General features: G+C 54.2%; 2 protein-coding genes across 7 annotated transcripts in view; both read left to right on the top strand.

The window, feature by feature from the left end:
• SLC45A3 (solute carrier family 45 member 3) overlaps window positions 1–9706 on the top strand; it is a 49333-nt gene extending 39627 nt beyond the window's left edge. For all 5 annotated transcript variants that reach the window (XM_080367662.1, XM_080367660.1, XM_080367661.1 and 2 more), the window contains 2 exons: window positions 911–1176; window positions 4689–9706. In XM_080367662.1, coding sequence (XP_080223788.1) covers window positions 911–1176; window positions 4689–5144 — 722 coding nt within the window. In that variant the 3' untranslated portion in view covers window positions 5145–9706. The remainder of the gene's footprint in view (window positions 1–910; window positions 1177–4688) is intronic.
• Window positions 9707–11506: 1800 nt separating this feature from the next.
• LOC308054482 (Krueppel-like factor 15) lies at window positions 11507–22710 on the top strand. Of its 2 annotated transcripts, XM_080367379.1 has the most exons (3): window positions 13852–13935; window positions 14915–15956; window positions 18708–22710. In XM_080367379.1, the coding sequence occupies exons 2-3, from the start codon at window positions 15022–15024 to the stop codon at window positions 18883–18885; spliced, it is 1113 nt and encodes a 370-aa protein (XP_080223505.1). In that variant the 5' UTR covers window positions 13852–13935; window positions 14915–15021; the 3' UTR covers window positions 18886–22710. The 2 variants fall into 2 exon arrangements, 1 of the variants encoding a protein (XP_080223505.1); XR_013924122.1 differs by having other exon boundaries at window positions 11507–18248; window positions 18708–18820.

Genomic DNA, 22710 nt, shown 5'->3' with positions numbered 1-22710 from the left:
GCTGTGGCACGTTACCTGCCTACTGTTGTTGCCTGCTGTGGTGTGCCAGAGCCTTGACTCGCTGCCCAGCCCTTCTTTTGCTCTCCCTGATCTAAGTCTTTTATTGTCGGTGGCACCTTCCTGGCCCTCCTCCTCCAGCTGTATGTCTTGCCCTCTGAGTTTTCCACTCACTGCCTCCGTGAGCTCTGCAGTACACTGCCTCTTTGTGCTGAGTGTCTGTTTAACTTAAAGGGAGCTTAATTATTACTTAACACTTGCACTGTATAGCTTCCAGGAGGTCAGGACTCCATTGTGCTAGCTGTCATAGAAACATGTGTTGAGTAATGATCCTTACTTCAAAGAGTTAATGCTTTTAATTCCCTGAAATCTGATAGATCTTTGCAAAGGGTAAGGTCTGGATTGCTACCGGATAGTGCAGTCATTTAGGGGGTGTTGTATACTTTACCTTGGCTTAAGCACAATTCCTTGCTCCTTTTGTTCTGTTGCTGGTTTTGGCATCAGATAACAGCAGATCCTGGTTCATAAGCAGGTGACAGATCCTGCCTCAAGAGTAGGAAGGTGCAAACAATGGACAACGACTTCCAAAGAGAAGAATGGCATTGGGACTCCCATCTCCCATTGCCCCTCTGGTTAGACTGGGGTGCCCAGGAGCAAGCGTAGGAGATACTCGCTGCTGGTGGAGGGTGGGAGCTGCAGGCTGGCTGCTGCAGCCCTGCGATACGTCAGGTGATGCTGCTCTGCTTCCTGACCGAGCCGTGCGGTTCTTGGGGCTCTTTGCAGCTGTGCTGCACTCCGCAGGGGCTGTACTGAGCTGGGCACCCAAGGAGGGGGAAGGGGACCAAAGGTGTTTGGCTGTGTGACGCCTGGGGGTAGTCACCATGTGTCTGTCACCATCTCTGCTTACCTACAGGTGTCCGGATGGGTAGTTTGGGCCTCTTCCTGCAATGCATCACATCCATCTTCTTTTCGACAATCATGGACCGGATGGTGAAGCAGTTTGGGACGCGGGCAGTCTACCTGGCGAGCGTGGTGTTCTTCCCCGTGGCTGCCTTCGTCATGTGCCTTTCCCACAGTGTCATCGTTGTTACCATCTCAGCTGCTCTGACGGGCTTCACCTTCTCTGCACTCCAGATCCTGCCATACACACTGGCATCACTGTATCATCATGAAAAACAGGTAGGGATCCGCGCCAGGGGGCAACGTGCCAGGTAGCTGTGGGGACAGCTTGGCCAGCCTCTTTTGCCACTTGTAGCTGGTACAGTCAGTTCAGCCCATGGAAGAGAAACGTATGCCTGTGTGCAAAGGTTTTCCACATGTGCCTCTTCTCTCCAGGCTGTGTCTTCTCTGAAGATTCATCTGAAATGGAGGAGCTAAGAGAGTTTAGCGTCTCCTTCCTTAGGCATCCCCTGCTGGCAACAAGCATATTATGCAATTTAAAAAAGTGGGGAGGCAGTAAGATGGGAGAAATCAGCTAGGGTTGGTGTATCAAAAGGGGCGCCCTGTGATTCTCTGTGTTCTGCATACTTTTAGGGAACCTGGTGCAGGTTAGTTACACCTGTGTGCATTCTGCATCCAAGTCACATCTGTAGCGCTGCCAACCTGAGGTGCTAAAAGTCTCCAGAATTTTCAGCCCTTAGAGGTCCTGCCTTCCAATTTTTGTCTGTAGCATGAAGATCAGTAAAATGAAAACCTGAGGTTCTTTCTATTCCCCTAGCTCCAAGAAAAATAAACATTGTGAAACTTTTGACACCAATACAAAAGCTAGTAATCGTGTCCCACAGATGTTATCCTTGTGGAGAAGTCCTAGGAGGTTCCTGAGTTGCACACTGGATTAATAGGAGTTTCTCTTGTGCTGCAAATGCCAAATTAATTTGTGGTTTGAGAGCAGCTCTTTCATCCCAATAGCAGGCGGTTCATGAAATAAGTAGGAGATTTACCACAGGCATCCAGATGTTCACATTGAGCAAATACTTGTGACCAACCCACCCCAATTTGCATCAGGCACCCTGTCAAAATAGGGGTAGGAGGGAGTGTTCTGCTTTGCAAAAACTCAGCTTGGCTGGGATCTCCCATGGACATAAGATCAAGAGAATGAAAACCAAGCTCCACAGGCTGGGAATGTGAAGGCCACATGCCCAACTGTTTGTCAAAGGCTTGACAGGGAAGCGCTCATAGTACAACGAGGTGTGGGTGCAGCTGGGTTTGGCCTCTCTGTTGCCCTAACTTGAAAGTTCCTCCTTCCTTTACCAACTACTTTGCGGCAGGCTGCAGGGAGACCCCACAAGAAGTAGTCCCCCAAAATGCCTTTTGTGGAAAGTTGTCCAGCGTCCCCATTTCTGTTCTGTCCTTTATTCTTATACTGTTGGAATCTGTCATCGGTTTTGTTTGCCTTCCCTCGTTCCTGCTTCCTCTCTTCCCTCTCTTTTTTTACTCCCCTCCCCCCCCCCTTTAAACACTCCTCCTGAAGCAAATCAGCAGAAGGGGCATCCAGAGTGGCTGTTGCTTCCACCCTGTGCGGGATCGTTGGCGAAAGCCTGCAAGGCCACCTCAGCTGGAGCTCCTTGCTGTGCACAGGCTGTGTAAGTCACTCTGCTCTCCTGCATGTCCTCTCATCTTCGCATGGCTGCTAAACCTCGTCTGGAACAGGAGGAAAAGCTCTGCATGTTCTAACAGCGCTTGAAAGCTCGGTAGAGGTGAGATGCATGGTGAGCACTCACACCTTCTGCAGGAGGTTGGGGAGAGCTGGGTTCCTTGCTCCCACCGCTCCCCATCAGCTGTAGAGGCAGATGAAGCTCTTGGTTGAGGCACTGGTGGCTCCTGTGGTTGTGTCCTGTCTTACAAGGGGTGGTTTTAAAGCCTAAGTTCTCACCAAGGTCATGCCTGTGAGTTTCTAAGTCGTTTTCTCTAGATCTAAATTCTCTGCACTGGTATTTTTAGATGCTCCAGCCAGGACTCATATACGTATCTCTGAAGTCCTAGCCGGCATCAGCATAGAAACGAAGCAATTGTGGCCTGAGCCTTTAGGGCAGCTCAGCAGGGTTCTGGAAGTGTCAGTGTCAAGTGCAAAGGGCTGGAGCTGCGGGGGACATCCTAGTCTGGCTCACGCTGTGCCCTTTCTGTGCTGGGTTTGAGTTGCTTTGCAGCGTGATGGCAGTAGGAGGCACGTGGGAGGATTTTGAAGCTCCGCGCAAGGTGAGCGACGGTCATGGGTTGATGCGTTTAAGCATAAATTCATGAGCCCAGGCAGAACTGAGGAGCTGAGGGTGTAGCGAGCAGCTCAGCAGAGCCCAGGTAAAGCTTTTGGAAGAGGACTGCTGTTCAGTGAAATTGTTCTCGTCTGGTTTCTCTTCTCAGATTGAATCTGAAACTGTTTCTGCTACAGATCTGCAGCCATGGCCTGGGGCGGCATGAAGGGAGACAGGCTGGTGCTGACACACACCGGGGCAGGGCTGGGTGTAACTGGGTGGGTGCCAGGGCTGCAGGAAGCATTGGGATGGCCTGCAAGAGAGCTGGAGTGCCCACACGCTCCTGATCCGTGTCCAGGCCCCACCTGCAAAAGGAAGTTCAGGCAAGCCCCTCTGAGCCCTGCGGGGGGTACGGTGCTCTCCAACAGGTGCTGTTTTTTCCTTTTTCTTTTCTTTCTTTGTTCAGTCTCATGCAGATAATGGATTAACGTGTCCTTCGTTATCTGCTGTACCCCATGCAGACCAGCGGTTGTGCATAATTGCAAGTGCCCTGGAGTTTTAAAGCTGGAGCTCTGCAGCATTTTTGCTGTCTGCACGTGACTGCCCATTATTTGTTGGTGTTACCTGGAGAGTTTTTTGATCCAAATAACTCTGTGAATACTGCTTGAGTGAGCCATGCCCCAGAGATCTCACAGCTTGAGCAGAGCGAGGCTAAAAAACGTGAGAAGAAAAAGATTCTTGTTCTTGCCCCCCACCTTTTCTAGCCTGAGTGAGGAGGCGCAGGTCTGGCAGATGAAGCAGCTCAGCTGAGGTCACGCATGCACGGTCTGTTGCAGAGCTGAGAACAGAGCTTTTTCCTGAGTTCCCAGCGCTGTGCCATCTCGGCTGGTTTGGAAATGTCCCACGTGCTAAGAAGTGGCTGTGCACCCAGGGCTCTGAACTGTTTGCCTGCCCATTGGAGGGTTTGGGTTTCCCAGTCAACCGTTTTATAAACGCTCCCGTTTGCACCGGAGGGGACGGTCTGGCTTTGTGATAGCTCCAAGGTGGGCTCTGGCCCTTTGCTCCTGGCCTGCAAGTGTGCGCCAGCGGCTGTCGGGGTGGGATGAGCTGTAGTTGGTGCCCAGATTCCCGTGGCACCCAGTGAGGAGGTGACAACCCAGGGCTCAGCACAGAGCCTGGGCTGACTTTGGGGTGCAGCACTCTGCTGAGCCCCAGAGCTTCAGCACAGCAAAGGCACCACTTGGCCAGATTCCCCCCGTGAGTCAGGGTTGCTTTGAACCCCACGCCAGTTGGGAAAAGCCAGGCTGGCTCCTGGAGCCCATCTCACATGGGCCAGGCTCTCTGCAGGCGCTCCCCACCTCCAACAGCCTGACCCAGTGCACACAAAGCACAGAGTGGTTTTGCTCTCTTGCACAAAAAATGGGGCCCCCCCTGCCCCCCACCTCACTTGCTGGGCTCCACCCTGCCGACTCATTCCTCACATGCCCTTCTGCTTTCCCCCAGGTATTTTTGCATAAATACAAGAGCAAAGAGGAGGGAGATGCAGCTCGACTGGACAAGAAATCAGCCTTCTCCAAAGGTCTCCTTTCCAGCCAGAAGCTGCCTTACCAGAATGGACATGCTGGGAGCCTCTTCTCTTCTTCCTCCTCTTCCTCCTGCCCTCCAGCTGCCAGCTCGGCTCTGTGCGTCAGCTCCTCCTGCGACGTCTCGCTTATGATGATGGTGGGAGAACCGGACTCGGTGGCTCCCGGCCGAGGGATCTGCTTGGACCTGGCTATTTTGGACAGTGCTTTCCTCCTCTCTCAGGTTGTCCCCTCGCTCTTCATGGGGTCCATTGTCCAGTTTACACAGTCAGTGACTGCCTACATGGTGTCAGCTGCCGGCTTCGGCCTGATCGCCATTTACTTTGCAACCAAAGTTGTCTTTGATAAGAGTGACATGGTGAAGTATTCGGTGTGATGTGGAAAGCGCCGGGGCGGCGCGCGGGTGCCTGCACGTGGCCATACGAGGTGTATGTGTGTGTTCATGTGGCCACCACGGGAAGCCTCGTGTGGCACCTGCTCTCCCCATGCCATAGCCCCGGGGGGGGGGTAGTTCTGGGGCTGGGGGCAGGAGAGATGCAGCAGGGCTAATCTCAGGTGTAAATATGAGGCATCGGGGCATTGTGCTTCGGGCCATCAGTGCTTTCCAAAGGTGCCTTGTTCAGAAGGAAGCACTGCACAGCCAGCACCAAAGGGGTTATACAGGGGAGAGACAGGAAAGGACTTTTCCTTTAATAACGGGTCGTGTTTGTGAGCAGGAGAGGCGGTGGTATGGGAAGGGGGGGAGGGAATCATTGGCTCTCCTGTTTTCCAGTTCTAGCTGTATCCTATTCCCCCGCTTGTAGTTTTACTCAACTTCTTGAGCAATACTTCTGCAAATAGGACACTGGGAGGAGTTTTCTTTGGAAAAAAAGATGGGTGGCTAAGGTTTGGCCGTGGAGCAAAGGGGGTGCGTATGTGTGCACACACGCTTCCGTCCTTCCCCACCTCTGTTGTGACTGGGAGAAACCATTTAGGAGAAAACTTACTATGTCTTGTTTTGGAAAAACAAGTAACGTTTCATTAGGACCAGTTCCAAAAAGTGACTTACCTTTTACCTATGTACCAAGTTGCATCAGAGGGAAAAGACTTCTTAACTTTTTTTTTTTTTTTTTAATGATTGTTTTTAGCTTTCTTCACACAGTTCTCAGTAGCTCTGACCTCTCACTCCCCAGTGCTCAGAACTGCTGCCTGCCTTGTCCCCTAACAGATCTGTGCTTCTTCCACACCTGGCCACTAAAAGATGCTGCCATATCACAAGGAAAATCTGCTCTCAGGAGGTTTTATGTCCTGTGGCAGCAAAGTAGACCAGAAGGGGTTTGCTGCAAGGCTGCCTGGGAGCAAGCGTGCCAGTCCAGAGGGGCTGGAGCAGTTGCTTCTCCGCTGATGAGTAGCTGGACTCGGCAGCAGTCACTGCTGGCGTAGGTGCCTGGAGTTGGTCGCTGGCTGCGTCTGTTTTCCCTCAGGAACGTGTCCCCAAAGCAGCCTTCGAGGCCAGACTCCTCTTCCCAGACAGAGGCTGCCAGCTGTGCTTGCCGGCTGGCAGGAGCGCACCTTGCAGGGAGCGCAGCCCCCCGCCCAGCACCGTGGCAGAGTTAACACCTTGCCAGCATGCCCAGGGAGGCTCCTAAAGCAGCATCGTTAACAGGAGGTGGGTGGGATGAAATGTGCCTGCAGCCGCTCTGGCAGCTGCTTCAGAGCAGGGTGAGCTTAGTTCTTGGGGGCTGGACAAACGGAGCAGGACAGAAACTCTTGATGCTGAATACGCCTGTGATTTGCTGATCCAGATTACATATTTACTATGTTAGACTTGTTTGGGCTTTTTGAAATTTGTTTGATTTCTAGACAGGAATCGAGATACTGTTACTACTGAGGCACAACATAAACACTGTTAGAGTAAGGCAAAGTGCCTCTTGCTCCCGTAGCACTGGGACCAAATGCTTCCGGATGGTTCCGTCTGTTGAGCTCCCAGGTGTGAGTCATCTCCCACGAGCAGATCGTGTCCCCTTCTGGCCAGTCCCATTCCCCATAGGACTGGACCAGCTGGAATAATTCTGCTGGTGGCAGATTTCTGCCACTCGACTACTCATACACTACTCATAGTCTAGGGTCCTGGCCCGCAGTCACCACGTAGACTCCAAACTGCCTACGGAGCGTGGAGGAAGGCATGAATTGGTCCTTTGGAGGCCAGGCTGTGAGTATGCAGCTGTTCAACGGTCCTTAACTGTGGCTGCTCTAAACAAAGTGTTTGTGACTAATTTTTCTGCGGAGGTGTGTGGGCAGTGAGAGGCGCTGGTGAGGTTCGGCTGAAGGGCAAAATGTTGCTATTTTTGCAAGATCTTGTCAGACTATTCCTTGGCGTGGAAGCAAGGTTACTCCCCTGCTGTCTGCAGACGAGTCCTGAGAGGGCTTCGAAGTTTTTTAAACATTTCTTTCCCGTAAAGGGTCCCTGTTTTTGTGTTATTTCTTCTCAAATTATATGCCTACCAGCCTCCCTTTCCCACAATAAGGTTTGTGTGCTGAAATGCAGCTGTTTTGGGGATGAATTTGGCAGCTGCTTAACCACCTACGGAAACAGTTTTTCATCTGTACTTCCTACCCTGGTCTCTGTCCTCTTCATGCTTCAGGAGGATGCCTTTGAGGCAACATGTTCTTGCCAAAGGTGGGGTGTTTCTTGGATGAATGCTCCCAGTGGTCAGTAACCTCTGCCTCAAAATTTTTCATGGGTCCCTACCTGAGTGCTGAAGAATCCTTTATTTTTATTTTGTTCTGATGTAAAATGTGGGGAACCTTCACAGGTGGAGGCTGCTGTGCTGTTAAGTGCTTTTGATAATTGAGCCATTTTGTTTAAGTGCCTAAAGAGTACTTCCACACCAAACTTCAGGTGTACGGGTTTGAGGATAAAGGTCTTGGATACTTCATTACAGACATCCAAGAGATAAAACGGTGGGCTGGACGGGGAGGCAGCCTTCTTTTATAATGTTCTTCAGTTTGGAACGTGAAAGAACGAGATGTTGCAGTTCTTGATCCATAACTTGTGTCTGTCTCTCAAGAGGAGAACACTTCAGCCTGCCAGATACCTCGGCTGACCTGCCCTCCACGTGCTGAGGTGGCTTTGGTGCAGCTGTCGCTGGTGGACACGCTGAGGTTTGGGCTCATGGCACGTGTAGCCTGTGTCTTGGCTGAGCTGGACAGGTTAGTATTAGTGTGGGGAGGGTCTCAGACCTGTCCTTCACTGAGAGACCAAGCGTGCCTTTGGCCCCCCTGTTCTCCCATCCCCTTCGTGGCGGCAGGTCACGGACTTGTCACCCGGATCTCCTCCGCAAATCTGGTGTCTGCTTCTGGAGTGTGGGCTCTGATCTCACTGGTCCTAGGAGAAGGCAGGCTGGGGTTTTCCAGTTTTCTTATAGATCAGATATGCTTCCAGGGAGGTGCCTGCTTTTCCTTAATTTATGTTCAGAAAAGACAGCTGAGTGACCAAACTTGTGGCTCAGCAGCTGGCTGCTCTTGCTCTTTGCCACCGTGTCCCTGCTGGGTGCCCATCATCTTGCTTTGACCTGACCTGTGCCCGGGCTGATGACGGAGCTCGTTTCTCTGGAGCTGGCTGATCCAGCTGGAGGGACACGATCCAGCCTGAACCAGGGGCTCCTCACCCAGTTGTCCTCTGGCTGCACTGCTTTTGCTTTAGCCAGTTCAGCAAGTATGAGAAGGGCTACTTGATTATCCAAGAGACTCATTTCTCCCCTACCCCTGGCAACCTTCTTCCCATTTCTCCATCTGGAGTGAAACCTTGCAAATTCAGTAATTGCTCCTTCCCTTCTTACCCTCCTGTTCCATCAGGAGATTCGGGCTGTTTGCCCTGGATGGGTGGTGGGCAGCTGGGGGGCAAGGGGAGCAGCTTTCTGCGTGAGAGTTCAGTGGGGAGGAAAGACAAGGCAGCAGCCTCAGAGGAGAACGGAGAGAGATCAGGGTAAGGGATCAGGAGGAGCGGGGGTTCCAGGGAAACCTGAGTTTTGTAGCTGTGTGAAGGACCAGTATGGGACACTGGCTGGAACTGGGCTGGCTGTGCCCCGGACACCGGCCTTTGGCACTATGCTGGTGCCCTGGCAGTGGGTGAGAGCATCCCCCTGGTTACAGCCTCGCCCTGTCCATAAAGCACTTCATAACCCTTCATGCTTGTAACCTCACGCCAGCGCGATGCCAGCCCGTCGCACGAGCTGGCTGCACAGACTGAGCTCAGGTCTGGAGCTGGGGGGTCAGCAGCTGCCTCCCCCACAGCCACAAGGGCCCTCTCCGTGTGCTCTGTTGTTACCAAAAGCCTTTCTTCCTAGTCCAGGGACTCGCTGGGGCTGACAGGAGAGGCATTTTCCAGAGCATCTGTTGAGAAACTCCTTTCTTGGTGAGATTTGTCCTTTCCGCCTAACCCAGCGTGCTGCTGCTAAGAGCGGCTTCTCTGTGTCGGGGTCACGTACAGACCAGCAAGGGACACAGGCGCGTTCTAGTAAAGGTAAGCGCATCCCTTACATGTTGTCACTGACAGAACCTGTGTGAACATCGAAATCTCCCCAGGACTTGATGATGCTGTACAAATCACACGTTGCGGTACGAGCTCCTCGGAGGCGGTTACCGTGAGCTTTTCTGTTTCAGGTAGTAGGTGCACTTCTACGTTCTGCTCACGGGTGAAGCATGCTGTGCCTCTCCTTTCCTTCTGGGAGGGGAGAGCAGAGGGGGGGGAGGGGAAAATGTCTTTAATGTGAGACTTGTGAATCTCAAGGTTAGGGAAGGATGGATGGATGCTGTTTTTCCTTTTGAGATCATATACTGTCTGCCAGATGTTCATGTTTTATTTATTCAGTAGAGTAAATATTTTGTATAAAATGTAAGAGGAAGGCTATTATAAATTTTTATGAAAAGGAGGAAATAAAAGGTGTTTAAATGGGACAGCTCTGTGTGTCGCTAAACCGATGGCATTGCAGGGAGCGCCGCCAGGTGGCGCCACGAGCGCTGCGGTGAGGGGCGGGGCCGGGGCGGGGCCGGGGCCGGGGGACGCTCGGTGTAGGGCTCCTCCCGCCGGTCACCGAGTATCCCGCTGGTCACCGGGCCCGGTAACCCAGCGCTGGGCCCAGTAACCCAGCACCGGGCCCAATCACGGAGCATCCTGCTGGTAGCCGAGCATCCTGCCACTAACTGGGCCCAGTAACCGAGCACCCTGCTGGTAACCGAGCATCCTGCCACTAACTGGGCCCAGTAACCGAGCATCCTGCTGGTAACCAAGCATCCTGCCACTAACTGGGCCCAGTCATGGAGCATCCTGCTGGTAACCAAGCATCCTGCCACTAACTGGGCCTGGTAACGGAGCATCCTGCTGGTAACCAAGCATCCTGCTGGTAACTGGGCCCAGTAACCGAGCATCCCGCTGATAACTGAACATCCCACCAGTCACCAGGCCCAGTAACCCAGCACTGGGCCCAGTCATGGAGCATTCTGCTGGTAACTGGCCTGGTAACCGAGCATCCTGCTGATAACCAAGCATCCTGCTGGTAACTGGGCCCAGTAACTGAGCAACCCACTGGTCAGTGGGCCCCATAACTGAGCACTGTGCTCATGGACCGAGCATCCTGCTGGTAACCAAGCACCAGAGCTGTGGACACAGCATCCTACCGGTAACCGAGCATTCCACCAACCCGCTTCCCTGCCTCTTTCCCCACTGAGCAGGCGGGCAGGTAGGTGCGGAGCCGCCTGCTGTTACCTGTGGCAGCGCTTCAACGCGTTGTGCGTGGAGCTCGGGCGTGAACATCCCCCTCACTCCGCTAGGTGCTGTGCGAGCCTCGGGGAAAACGTGCTCCCTGCTCCAATCCCCAGTATTTCTGTGCCACAGTGTAAATCAAAGCCGGTTGTGTGTGAGCCCTGCGGTGTGGCGGTAGGTACAACCCAAGGGGTTGGAGGAGCTGAGGTGGTCCCTACAAGGGATTTAAGTATTATCAGCACTTACAAAGGCTGCGAAGCGGAGGTGCGGGATAAGTGACACCCAGCGCACGGCAGTGAGTCGGGGCAATGGCAATGGGGGGCCCTTTCCAAATGACCACTCATCTTCATTGCTGGGGTGGCTTTGTTTTGTTTTGTTTCTGTTTTTCAAATGTGAAGCCTTACTGCAGGTTTTGTTCAGGCTCAAAGTCTCATGCTTCTTACCAAGCGGAGAAACGCTGCGCTGCCCTGTGCTTATGGGGTAGGTAACAGAAATTCCCTCGTTTTGCAGAGGCGCTGCTTGCCTGGGAATGTGCTCCTGCTTGGAAAGATTCAATCCCAACCCCCCGTCGCCATCAAACCCTACCAGTGGTCCTAGGTAAAGGCGCTTCCCCCCTCTGGTCGGTGTTTGCCACAGGCTGGGGCACCCCGCTGTCATTGTTGTGACTCTGGTGCTTTTGCCCGTCGCAGCCGCATGCCCCTCGTGATGCCACGAGGAACACCGTGCGTTCCCGAGTGACCCCGTGATGCCACGAGGAACACTGCGTGTTCCTGAGTGACCACACGATGCCGTGAGGAACACCACGCGTTCCTGAGTGACCCTGCCAGCCTGGAACGCCGCTTGCTGCTGGCGCAGGATCGGTCCCCAGCGGCCTGTGAGCCACCCCTTGGTGTGGTTCTGTGGGGCTCAGCCTCCGTGTCAGAGGGGACCCCAAGGCCACCCTCAGCCCGGTCCCTCGGGAAGCCACCAGCTGCCTGCGAAACCACGGCAAGGACAGGTGGCCTGGTACAGCTCCTGGTCACCGCAGCCGCCCCCAGCGCCACTGCCCTGCCAGGACTATTCCTTCGGTGATGGAAAAGCAATGGAAAAGACGGGTCCAAACCGTGCCAGCAGCGAGCATCGCCGCTGCCTGCTGGGGCTCGACGCTTTTCTCCTGAAACCTTGGAGACATCTGGGATCGCTTCCTGCTTCCCGCTTCCCACTTCCCGGCCGATGGACGGGGCGAGGAAACGATGGTGAACGGCGGCAGCGGCCGGAGCATCTCCTGGGGGACCAGCCCCAGCACCCCGGGACAGCCCGAATCCCGGCGGCCCGGGCAGGACCCGCACGGGGGGGGTTCAGGGCTGGGCTGCCAGCTCAGCCCGGGGCCGTGCCGTGCCGATCCGGGCCGCCCGCTCAGCCCGGTGCCGTGCCGGGTGCTGGCCGCACACTCAGCCCGGTGCCGTGCCGTGCCGGACTGGGCTGATCCGGGCCGTGCCGCGCCGATCCGTGCCACCCGCTCAGCCCGGTGCCGGGCCGGGCCCATCTGTGCCGCGCCGGGCACTGGCCGCCCGCTCAGCCCGGCGCCGTGCCGTGCCGTGCCGTGCCGTGCCGGGCGCTGGCCGCCAATGGGGCCGGCGGCCGGAGCCGAGCCCTCGGCGGGGCGGGGCGGGCCGGGAGCCGCCCCCGCGCTGCGGGAGCCCGGGGCCAGCATGGAGCGCAGCCGGGTAAGGGGGCGCGGGGGGCGCGGGGGGTGCGGGGGCTCCGCTCGGCGGCTCGGCCCGGGGGGCTGCCCCAGCCCCGGAGTGGCTCGGTGGGGCGAGCTCGGCCTGGCCGGGGGGGCTTCATCCTTTTTCCCTCCCTCCCCGGGGATGAAGCCAGCCGCCCAGCCAGGCTCGGTGCCCTCGGCCCCCGGGGGTCCCAGACTGCTGCTGGCTCGGTGCCCTGCGCGGGTCTGGGGGCAGCAGCTGGTGCAGGCTGTGCTCACACCGCCTTGTCCTTGGCCGGGGCGAAGCGCGGGGCATCCCTTCATCCCCCGGGATCCATGTGGCACATGGCGCCAGCGGTGTCCGGCTTCTCGAGGGCGGTGGTGGCCCAAAGGGCTTTGGCAGCCCAGGTTTTGCACGGACGCTGTGCGTGTAATTCAGGGCCCTGAGGAGGTTACAGGAGTTTGCTCGTGGCGTTCAGTCACGAGAGGAGAGTTGGAACCCTCAGCTGCATTCCCAGCTCCTGCTTGTTGGCTGACCTTGGGCAAATTACTTTTTCTCCATGCGCTCAAGCTGCACACATGCTGATTTCATACAGTAATTCAGTGCTCTTGGGGATCTGAAAAACTATAGGAATAGAAATGCAAAGTGAACCTTGAAAACGACATTGACCTTGTCTTGTAGCCTGCTTCACTGAAGGCCAAAGTCAGGTCTCTATTTTCTTGCAGTAGCTTATCTGGGATGATAGTGCTGCTGACGTGCATTTTGCAAAAATTCCAAGTTACAAGGTGCTGACACCTGTAACGGGGATCTGTGAAGTCTGTCGGTAACCGAGCCTGCCACCAGCTCACGCGTTTCTCCTTATCATTGCTCTGTGAGGTAGCATGTTACTATTGCCCCCACTTTGATGGGAAACCGAGGACCGGAGCATGCCAGCAACTACCCCAGGATTGCACGAGAAGTTTGCAGTGGAGCAGACCTGATCCGACCTCCTCAGTCCTGCTCAGATCTCCTTAGTCCCAAGCCAGCAGCTCAACCACCGGACCTTCTTGCCCTCTGGTTGCGCTTTTCCTCCTATTGTTAGTTCAACAAAACTGCTCACTCTGAGTTTGCAAGACACATACTAAATAAGGCTCCCGAGCTAAGGAGTTTATAGTTTAATTAAGTTGTCTTGGGGGCATACTGAAGGGATGGAGACTTCCTGAGCTGCTCTACAAGGAAACCTTGTTGGAAAATCCGGTATTAAGACTTTGTGGAAGAGGTAAACAGAATTGTTTGGTAGCCAGAGGGGGAAGGCTTTTCAAGAGTCAGAGAAGCAGAGATCAGAAGGAGATCATAAAACTGGTGTGGAGGAAGGAGTGGAACTGAGTGCTGCCTTGAAGGTGATGGTTCAGAGCACGCACTTGTCTTGTGATGAAAACTTGAAGCCTGAAGGTTGAGGTTGGCCCAAACGCCTTCCTCACCTCACGTGTGAGCTGTGATTGTCTCTGCTAATCAGGACTTGGTGCAGAGCCATGCCGGAGATGGGCTGTGGGACTCCGAGCAGTGTGGCTTCTTGCTCTTGGCAGATTTTGAACGATGTGGGGATTAATTCTTCTTAAGGGGAAGAGCCTTTATATCACATCCAGGCTGCTGCTCAATAATTCCCTTTCCTAGCTCTCAGGACCCTGAGGAGTAACAAGGACTGGCTCGACTGGTTTGCAGCTCCGCAGAGATCTCATGGACTCACTCTGGAAAAGGTTCTTAAGGGACTTTGGCATGGGTTTTCTTTCTCTTGGAAACTCACTTTCTGCATTACATGTAAGAAGATCCTGCATTCTTGGGTGGTTTAGGTGCTGCAGGAGCAGGATGTAGTCCCCAAGCTGCCTCCTGGCAGGGGCAGGGACGGTGCATGGCAGCTCGGTGGGTGCTGGGGCTCCGTGCTCACAGCCCCGTGACCCGCAGGGTTTGACGTGTTGAATCGTGGGGAGCCCAGCCACCTTCTGGAGACCTCCCAGGTCTAACCTGGAGGTACTGCGATCTGTTTTGAAATGTGGGGGCGGTGTCCTCAAGGGCCCTGTGAGCTGACCCCAGACAGGCTGTCTGCGATGCTCTCTGGAGGTGTGACGGAGCTGGGGCAGACCTGCCTGAACTGGCTCTAAACTCGCTGGTTCAGGCACCCATCACCAGTGTAACCACTGGTGAACGCTCGCCGGAGCCCCGAGCAGTTTGGCAGCCGGCACTCTCATCCCTGTCTCGTTATCTGTTCCCAAACTCGTTAGCTTTAATCCAGCCATGATAGATCTGCGTCAGGGTGTGGTTGTTACCAACATTTGCAGCGTGGGGAAACCAGCACCCTCGCAGGGATCTCAATTAACTCCTAGTTGTAAGCCACAAGTCATCCTCTCTGCCATAGCAGCACATACCTGCCCTCTGGCGTAGGTGGAAGACGGATGAAGTGTTTCACTGTGTATTTTTACCTTAATAAAACTCCCCAGAGAAGTTTGCTTCTGGGGGGAATCTAGCTCTTTGCCGCCTGTTGGCATCCTGCGTAGGAAAATGGTGAGCATGTGTTTCTTGAGCAACAGACTCTTTAAAAACAAAGGCCACCGACTAGTTTTGATGTTTTCTTTCTAATGCACAGTCCATTTTATTCAAAGGTTGAGGTTTTCTTCTTTGTTTGTTGTTTGGTTGGGTTTTTTTCGATTTGGAAATAACCTTGGTGGTGTTCCCTTGCAGATGAATGAAGACTTCCCCAGCCTCAGGAGCTCCCGCTGAGCTCTTGCGGAGGCTTCTGATCTGGCCAAGCCAGGAGCTGTGTGTGGGTAGAGTACGTGAGTCAACAAATGGTCTCTGTGAGTTGCCAGGAGCTGCTGCCCTCCTTGACCAGCTCTTCCCTGCTAGAAAATTTTGCCAGTGCTCTGCATCGCAGCATGCCGCCATCCCTTCTGCCAGGGCACGGCAGCGAGAGGGTGTCCAGCCACCTAGAAGGCTCTGGCCACCTCCTTGCAGGCACCACTGGCCACTCTGCAGGCACCCCGCTCCCCCCAGCCGGTGCAAAGGGGGAAGACACAAAACCCCAAGCCGCTGTCTGCGAGGCTCACCTCAGGCTGCCTGATTTCTGTAGCAGCCTCTCCCAGGACTTCATTCCCACCCTGGAGGAGATTGAGGAGTTCCTAAGGGAGAAGGCTGAGTTCCTCAAAGAAGAAGCAAGTGAGCTTCACCCAGGTGGAGGGAAGGTCGGCATCAACTCTGAGATCAGCTTAGGTAGCTCTGGGGGACAGCCTGTCTCTGGTGTTGTTCAAGAAGATGTCTCAAACGCTGCTCAGCCTGGAGGGACAACGGATGGTAGTGACCAGGCAGTAGCTTCTGGGAGCATTCCTGTTGTCCTCCAGATCCAGCCTCTCCAGGTGGACAGTGGCATCCCGCTAGCGCAGAGTGCTACAGGTGGTGTGAGGGTGGCCCAGCTGGTTATCAGCTTGCAGGGCCAAAACCTGTCCCTCCTCCCTCAGGTCCAGCCCCCTGTAACCATCATGGACCAAAAGTATGTCAAAATCGCCCCCCTGCCAGTCACCATGAGGCCAGCGGCACCGGGGGATGTGCAAGAGGTGGAGGCAAACCCCAAGCATCACAAAGCCCCCCCTTCCCTCGTCCGCATCCACAAGTGCTCGCACCCGGGCTGCGGCAAGATGTACACCAAGAGTTCCCACCTCAAGGCTCACTTTCGTCGGCACACCGGTGAGAAACCCTACACTTGTGCTTGGCCCAACTGCGGCTGGCGGTAAGTGGGAGTCGCGGGACCGTGCGGGTGGGTGTCCCCGCCAAAGGCCTGCCGTTGCTTGCAGGAGAGCTCTTGGCTGGTGGAAAGCCAGGATAAAATCACGAGTTTTCTTTCCCGAGTGAGTTATAGATGAGAGCTGGAAGGAGGCTGAGAGGAGTAGAGTTTGTGGAGCGCTTTGGGGAGTTTTCACTCAGCCCAAAAGTGCTGAAAACCTCCAGCTGGGGGAGGCATAGCTGACACCCTCCCCCTTGAACACCCCAAATCCCCCCTGAACTGGATGCCTAAACACCCCCTAGCAATACAGCTTTACCAAATGATGTTGGTTATTTATATTACAACAGCGTTGGTTATTTAAATTTAAATTACAACAATTTTGCAAACTTTCTCTTGTCTAGTTCAGGACAATTTCTGCAGTTGGGCTACAAAAAAAGGCTTTTCCCATTAATATTTGTCCCAGGAAAGAAGAGTTTCAGTGCTTCCTCAGGAGCCAGTGCATATTCTGTGTTTCTTTAGCGACCCTTTGCTTTCTCTTGCTGTTTGCCTGCCCTGGCTGCTTACATCCCTCAGACACCTGTGCGCCTGTAGCGTATCTCCATGCTGCATTTACTTTTGTTTGCTCTGCACATGACGATGGTTGTCATTTTCTTTCATCTGTGTTCTCTAAATTAATCCTGCTTTATAATCTTGCTGCACTTCTCTGATTATTTTTCTGCTGTGGTGTTCTCTTCCTGGCACTGCGTACCTGTCCCGGCGGGGCAGGATGCTCGGTACAGCCTTTGGCAAGAAGGGCTAATAGTCCTCGGGTCCTGCGTATCACTTTTCATCAGCAGATCTCAAAGCATCTCACAAAGCAAACTGGTGCTGGCAGCCCTGAGCTTTCCTGGTTCCTTGTGCAATGCTTTGGCATACACGGCTGCCTTGTTTCCCCGGATGGTGTGTTATGGCTTCTGTCTCAGGCTGGTGAAAGTCTGGAATGTATGAGACTAGATCTGAATGTTGGGACTTCTTCTTGCCAAGCTGCCGTCCCTTTGCCATCAGCAATTGTCCTTCCATTTCACTCACAACCGCAGTACATGTTGGCAGCTGTTGGCTCCTTTTCCGGTACCAACCAGTACTGCTGAATCCTCCCGGACCTGACGCTCAAAGCCTGGGGATTGAGGAAGGGGACAATGGCAACCACACAATCAACACTTTTCCCTCTGGAAAGGAGGAAAGGGATGGTGCTAGCCTGTACAATAGCATCCTGCAGGCTGTCCACTGAGTCACTGTGCTCTGCTCCGCTTGCTGCCCTGCCCTCCGTCTCCATGGGAGCAGTTCTGCTGTCGAGTGATGTACTCAGCCATGGCTGGGGTTCTCCGAGCCTTCCTCCCTTTTCTAGATGTGGCCCTAACTGTAATAACATCATTTCTCCTGGCCCTGCTTTCTGTGAGGAGCTGAAACCTTGGAACTCGCTTCTTAACAGTAAAGCTGGAAATGAAGTCAGCGGTTTGCATGGAAGAGCTGAGGATGGCCTTGGGACGCGTTTTGTTTTTGCGGAGCCTTTTGTGAGCAGCCGCAGTATTTACCGTACCAGGTGTGAGCTGGAAATCCTATCGCTGGGAGTCTGGGGTTACAGCTGAAGCTCCTTGCTTTGTGCTTCTTTGCGTGGGCATGTTTCAGCCAGATGGAAAAACCCTTCCGTCCTAATACTCCTGCCATCTGTGTTGGCTCCTTAGAGGCAGAACAGGAGTAAATCCTGTCCAGCCCCCCTCTCCAGCACTCCCCCGACACTCAACATGCAAAGCGTGCTGAAGTCACACCAGCTCCCAGGCTTTCTTGAGACCTTTGAGGTGGCACTCATAAAACAGCTGCAGACCAGCTTGCTGCAGCTGCCCCCAGGTCTGGATCTGTGCGTGCCAGGAAGGGTGCAGGAGAATTAACCATGGGGACATGCATGTGGTTAAAGGGACTTCCCAGGCTGATCTGCTCCAGGTGTGGAAATTACACAGACAAGCAGTCTGAGCTCTGGGTACTCCTGTGGTCCTTGTTGCTGCATCCTCAGAACAGCAGTCAGCTTGCTTTGGCACGGAAACCTCTGCTTCTGCGCTCCAGGCTGGGTGCATTTTCTTTTCCTCCCTTGTGCTTGGTATTTAAACCAGCTCCTCTCTCCCCAGCTCCCAGCCCAGCCCAGGCTGACAGTGAAAACTCACTGCCATTCTGAGAAACAAGGGAATGCTCGGAGTCTGCAGGGAGAACCCATGCTCTCCGAGGAACATCGAGCCTTCTCTCAACAGCGATGCTCTTTTTGGCTTGGTGAGGGAATTACAGTAAAGCCTTTCTACCCAGGCTCCTGAACGGTGACCTCCAGTTGCTGCCAGCCTGGGCTGATGCCCCAAAAAGCCATTTCTCTCAGCATCTGGCTTTGGGGCTGTCAGCTTCCGAAAGGTTTCAGCAAGTCTGAAACAACTGAAGGAAGTTAGTGGACAAGTGTCCCTTAAGAGCAGTGGAAAGAAATGAAGATCTCAGTGAATTATTTTCCTCTTTCCTATCTTTCCGTCACTCCTTGGAGGGGTTTCTTTCTTTCTGTTCCTCCAGCAGGAGCCTGGGGTGCCTCACTGGTAGGTGGGATGCAGCAGAGCAGAACTGACCTGTCTAGGGTCACACAAGAGGCTGTGGCAGAGCCAGACCTCAGCCTCCCACGTGCCAGGGTCCTCATTCCCTGTCCTGTCTAGCAGCAAAGGCTGGATCCACCATGCTTCCCTTCTCCTGCAGGTTTTCCCGCTCAGATGAGCTCTCCCGACACAAGCGCTCCCACTCCGGTGTCAAGCCGTACCAGTGTGCCGCTTGCGAGAAGAAGTTTGCCCGCAGTGACCATTTAGCCAAACACGTGAAGATCCACCGAGGCCAGCCGTACAGCCAGCGGACGCTTCATGGCGGCAGCAGAAGTTAAATCTTGCTGCTCATCCTTGTGAGGCTGAGTCCAGGAGCCCTGAAGCCAAGCAAACAATGCAAAACCCACTACACTAACGAAGAGAGGGAAATGACCCTAATGAATTCTAGGAGGTCCGGTGTTATGCCTCTCTCTGTCCGAGGATGTCACATATTCACAGCCTGTTTCTGGTACCACTGTTCCTCTCTTAAATATACGTGACGGAAACACAAGATAATTCAGGGTGAGCGTGTGTGTGTGTAGGGAAGTGGGGCTGGGGGAGAGGACAGATTTACAAGGTGCTTGTGCACAGCTCATAGGTGTCACCCACCTGCAGCAGCATGACAGGCAGCATGTGGCTCCCAGCTGGCTGTCCCCACCGTGGGGCATCCCTTAGGCAGCTGCGAGTCACACCGGCATCCCAAGGCTCTGCATCGGCAGCGTTCCAGAGATGGGCAGGGAGGGTTCGTTCTGGACTCACACAGAAATCCATACGATGAGCTCATCTGGCAGGGTGGCATCCAGGCAGAACCGGGGGTGGATGGGGGGGGTGTTTGTGTCATGCAGCACCTGTGGGGGCCTGAAGGCAGACGTTGGGGACGGCTTTTCTGCTGCGGTTGAGGTGGTGGTTGTGTTGTCCTTAACTCTGCTTTTCTGTGTTGGTGGTTTTTCACCCGGCTGGCACCGGGTGCGCTGGCGTCCTTGGGGATGTGACATTGCGGCTGCAGTTTGAGGGGGGTGGGAAGTGCGTCTGTTCGGCTCGCTCAGTGGTGCGTGTTGAAAGGCCACCAGGAGACACGTAAGTAGCAGCAGCAAACTCCGTGTTTACATGCTGGCATGAAAAAGCAGCGTTATGGAGAGACACCAGTGCGTATGGAGCCGGAGGGGAGCAGCACGCTCCGGTCAGGGGGAGCAGTGCAGCTCACAGGTTGCTGACGTCCTTTTTGTATTTGACTTCTGGTTAATTAAAGGCCAACTGCTTGCTCCTGTGCCAACTTCCCCAGCCTTTGCAAACATCTGGGAGGGAATTAAGTACTTGTACAAACAAAGAATAAGCATCAGGAGTTTAAGCTAGGCAGTGTGCCCTCTCTGTGTGGCTTTGCCAGCATGTCTCAAGCTGATATTTAGCACCTCCAGGCTCTTTTCCACTCAGGTGCGCTCATGCTGTTCTGCTGTTACCCCAGTTCTCTTCCAGAGTAGGACTTCACGCACTTCAAGCTGCCCTTGAGCTGACTTCAGTGAGGAGTGTTGGGTTGGACCCAACATAAGGACAGGGAAGTGAGCTGAACTCATTTCCCTGCCCTGTGGAGGGCATGTTTGTACAGCAAAGAGGTTGTTCTCTGGTCCCTGCAGCCCTTCTCGAGTGATGACTCTGGGGAAGGAAACAGCCAGACTGGTGGGGATGGATAAGGTGTCCTGCTCTGAGGGATGGTACAAGCATCTCTGGACGAGACACCAAACTTCTGTGTGAGAAGCACGAGCTTGTAAAGCAATCCGTCCTAGTGACAGTGTTGTGTGGCTGGAGATGTTGGCTGTTGCTGGCTGCTCCTTCCTCAGCGCAGTGACCAGAGCTCTTGGTCCAGCTTTTTTGAGAAGCTACCACAGTGTGACTTCAGGGAAAGGAGCAAGGGAGCTGAAATTCCTTGATTTATTCTTAGTTTAGAATATTTGGGGTTGCTTCTGCTGCCCTTGGAGGAGATGCTGCTGCTGTGGAGGTTGGAGACAGATGGGGTAGGGCACTTTCCACCAGTGAGGTTCTCTGGTGCGCTGAGGGTCCCCATGATGAACTTGTTTCTCCTGCTTTTTGTTGTTCCCGTGCTGCAGGGCCACGGTCCAGCCTGTATAGGCACCAACGAGCAGGGTCCGCTTCCCCCATGCCTTTGGCCCCTATAAACAGCAAAAGTTTCTCCAAAGTGGAAATGTGAGTGCGTGCAGAAATGATGTTAGCGTCGAGGAGAAACGTTAGTAAAGCTGGCTTTGGGTTTAGATTCTGGGTTGTAAAACCAAGCAGGCCGGCAGCTGAAGGCAGGCTGGCTGGCCAGCTTCCAGCCGCAGCGTAGCGGGGAACCGGCTTGTGGCTCCCCCAGCTGCAAGGCTGCAGCGGGAGCCCCAGCTAATGGATCCGCTGTTGGCTTCCAAAGGGCTGGCGTGCCTGAGCGGCGTGTTTCTCGGAGAACACCTGCATTACTTGCTTTCCTAATCCCCAGGCGGGAGAGCAGGGTTTACGACAGAAATAGCTGGAGCCACGCTGCTTGACTTCAGATCCAAGCTTTCCCCAAAGGTCTGGGAGGGCTGGTTTCTGGATCCCAGCTTTAAACTCCTTCATCCTTAGCTCATAAGTGGGTAGGTGTGGATAGGCTGAACAGAAAGGAGCTGCCTGCAGCGGGGTTTCTTTCCTGTGTGTGCAAGTGGAAGTGTCTGAGACCTGCAACCCTGATGTGGACTCTTTGGCGAGAGCTCTCCCCTTTGGGGAAGGAAGGCAGCTTTTGCAAGGCTTAGCTGGAGCTCTGGCCCTGCCTGGGGGAGCGAGCGCTCTCCCAGCGCACCGTGGGTGCTCCCACCTCTGGGGTGACCAGATGCCAGCAAGAAACACAGCCCGAGTTCACACGATGCTGAACCTTTAATGATGAGCCAGAGGAGACAGGTATGCAAGAGCCTCTTTGGGGTTGCCTTTTGTTTTAGCGGGTTTTTTCCTGGCTAGGAATTTACTTCATACCCTCTTTGCTGGCGGGCTCTCTTCAGCGGCTGGATGCCAACATGACTCATGCCCGTCTTGTGCTTTTATCTGTGTCCCCCCCCTTTGCTCTTCTCCTTCGCTCCAGACTCTTTCACAGCACTCCCTGTTCATTTTGGACCTGCCCCATCCTGCCTCCCTCTGCTCTCAGCCGAAGGCAACTGGGGAGGTTGCACGTTTCCAAAGTGTGGAGCAAGAAGGGCTGTGCCTCATCGGTAGTGCAAGGCCCTGCTCTGTTCTCCAGCAGTTTATCTGCTGAGCAGCTATGGCAGAGTCCACGCTGCTCCCAAGGTGGATCCGCTGTGGAAGACAGGGCTGGTTTGTTTTGCCATTCCTTTTAAACAAACCGCAAAGAGAGGGGAGAGAGGTTTTTATAAAATAAAATACCCTAGATACGTATCTCTTGTGCAATGTGCATTATAGTCTCACCTGCTTCCCTCTGGGGACTTTGGATGAGTGGCTTAAAAGATTTACTGAAGGCTCTGTAATTACCTATCCTTTGCTCCAGTGAGGATATTACTCCACAGCAGAAACGCTTGTTGTGGAAGTACAGATGCGATCTGTGGCATCAGGAGGGATGGAGACCCTTCTTTGTCCTCCCACAGACAGAAATACACTGGAGCTGCCAAGAGGTGACACAAGCTGCCCTCATGTCACCACGGCTGCCGGGCTGTCAGCCTGGCTCCATCTCGGATGGTTTGTCTGTTGGAGGAGTGGGAATGGGAGGAACTGGTTGCCTTGTGCTCGAAGCGAAAAGGCTGTCAGGTTGCTAAGCAGTGGTTTTTAAGAACCGAAACGCAAGCAGACAGGAGTTGTAGCAGGGCAGGACGTGGGAGAGCACAAAGAGAAATTCAGGCAACGTTTCTAAATTTGCAGCTGCGGCTCTGGATATAGCAGTACGCAGTGCAGAGCCCTCCATCTTCGGCAGCACAAGTGACAGCACTGACAGCCCCAAGCTGCAGCCCACGTGGAGCTCGTGCTGGCTGCTCATCCTCTGAGATGAGGTAAGGGCCAGTGCAAACCCACAGTTTGATTGAAGGCCCCTTTGGAAACATAGCTCTAAGATGGATGATGGCATATAGGTTTTTCTTTTTCTTTACCCCCCCCCCCCC

This window comes from Falco punctatus, assembly GCF_963210335.1.
Source record: "Falco punctatus genome assembly, chromosome: 17".
NCBI lineage: Eukaryota > Metazoa > Chordata > Aves > Falconiformes > Falconidae > Falco > Falco punctatus.
This window is presented reverse-complemented; position numbering and strand designations above follow the sequence as displayed.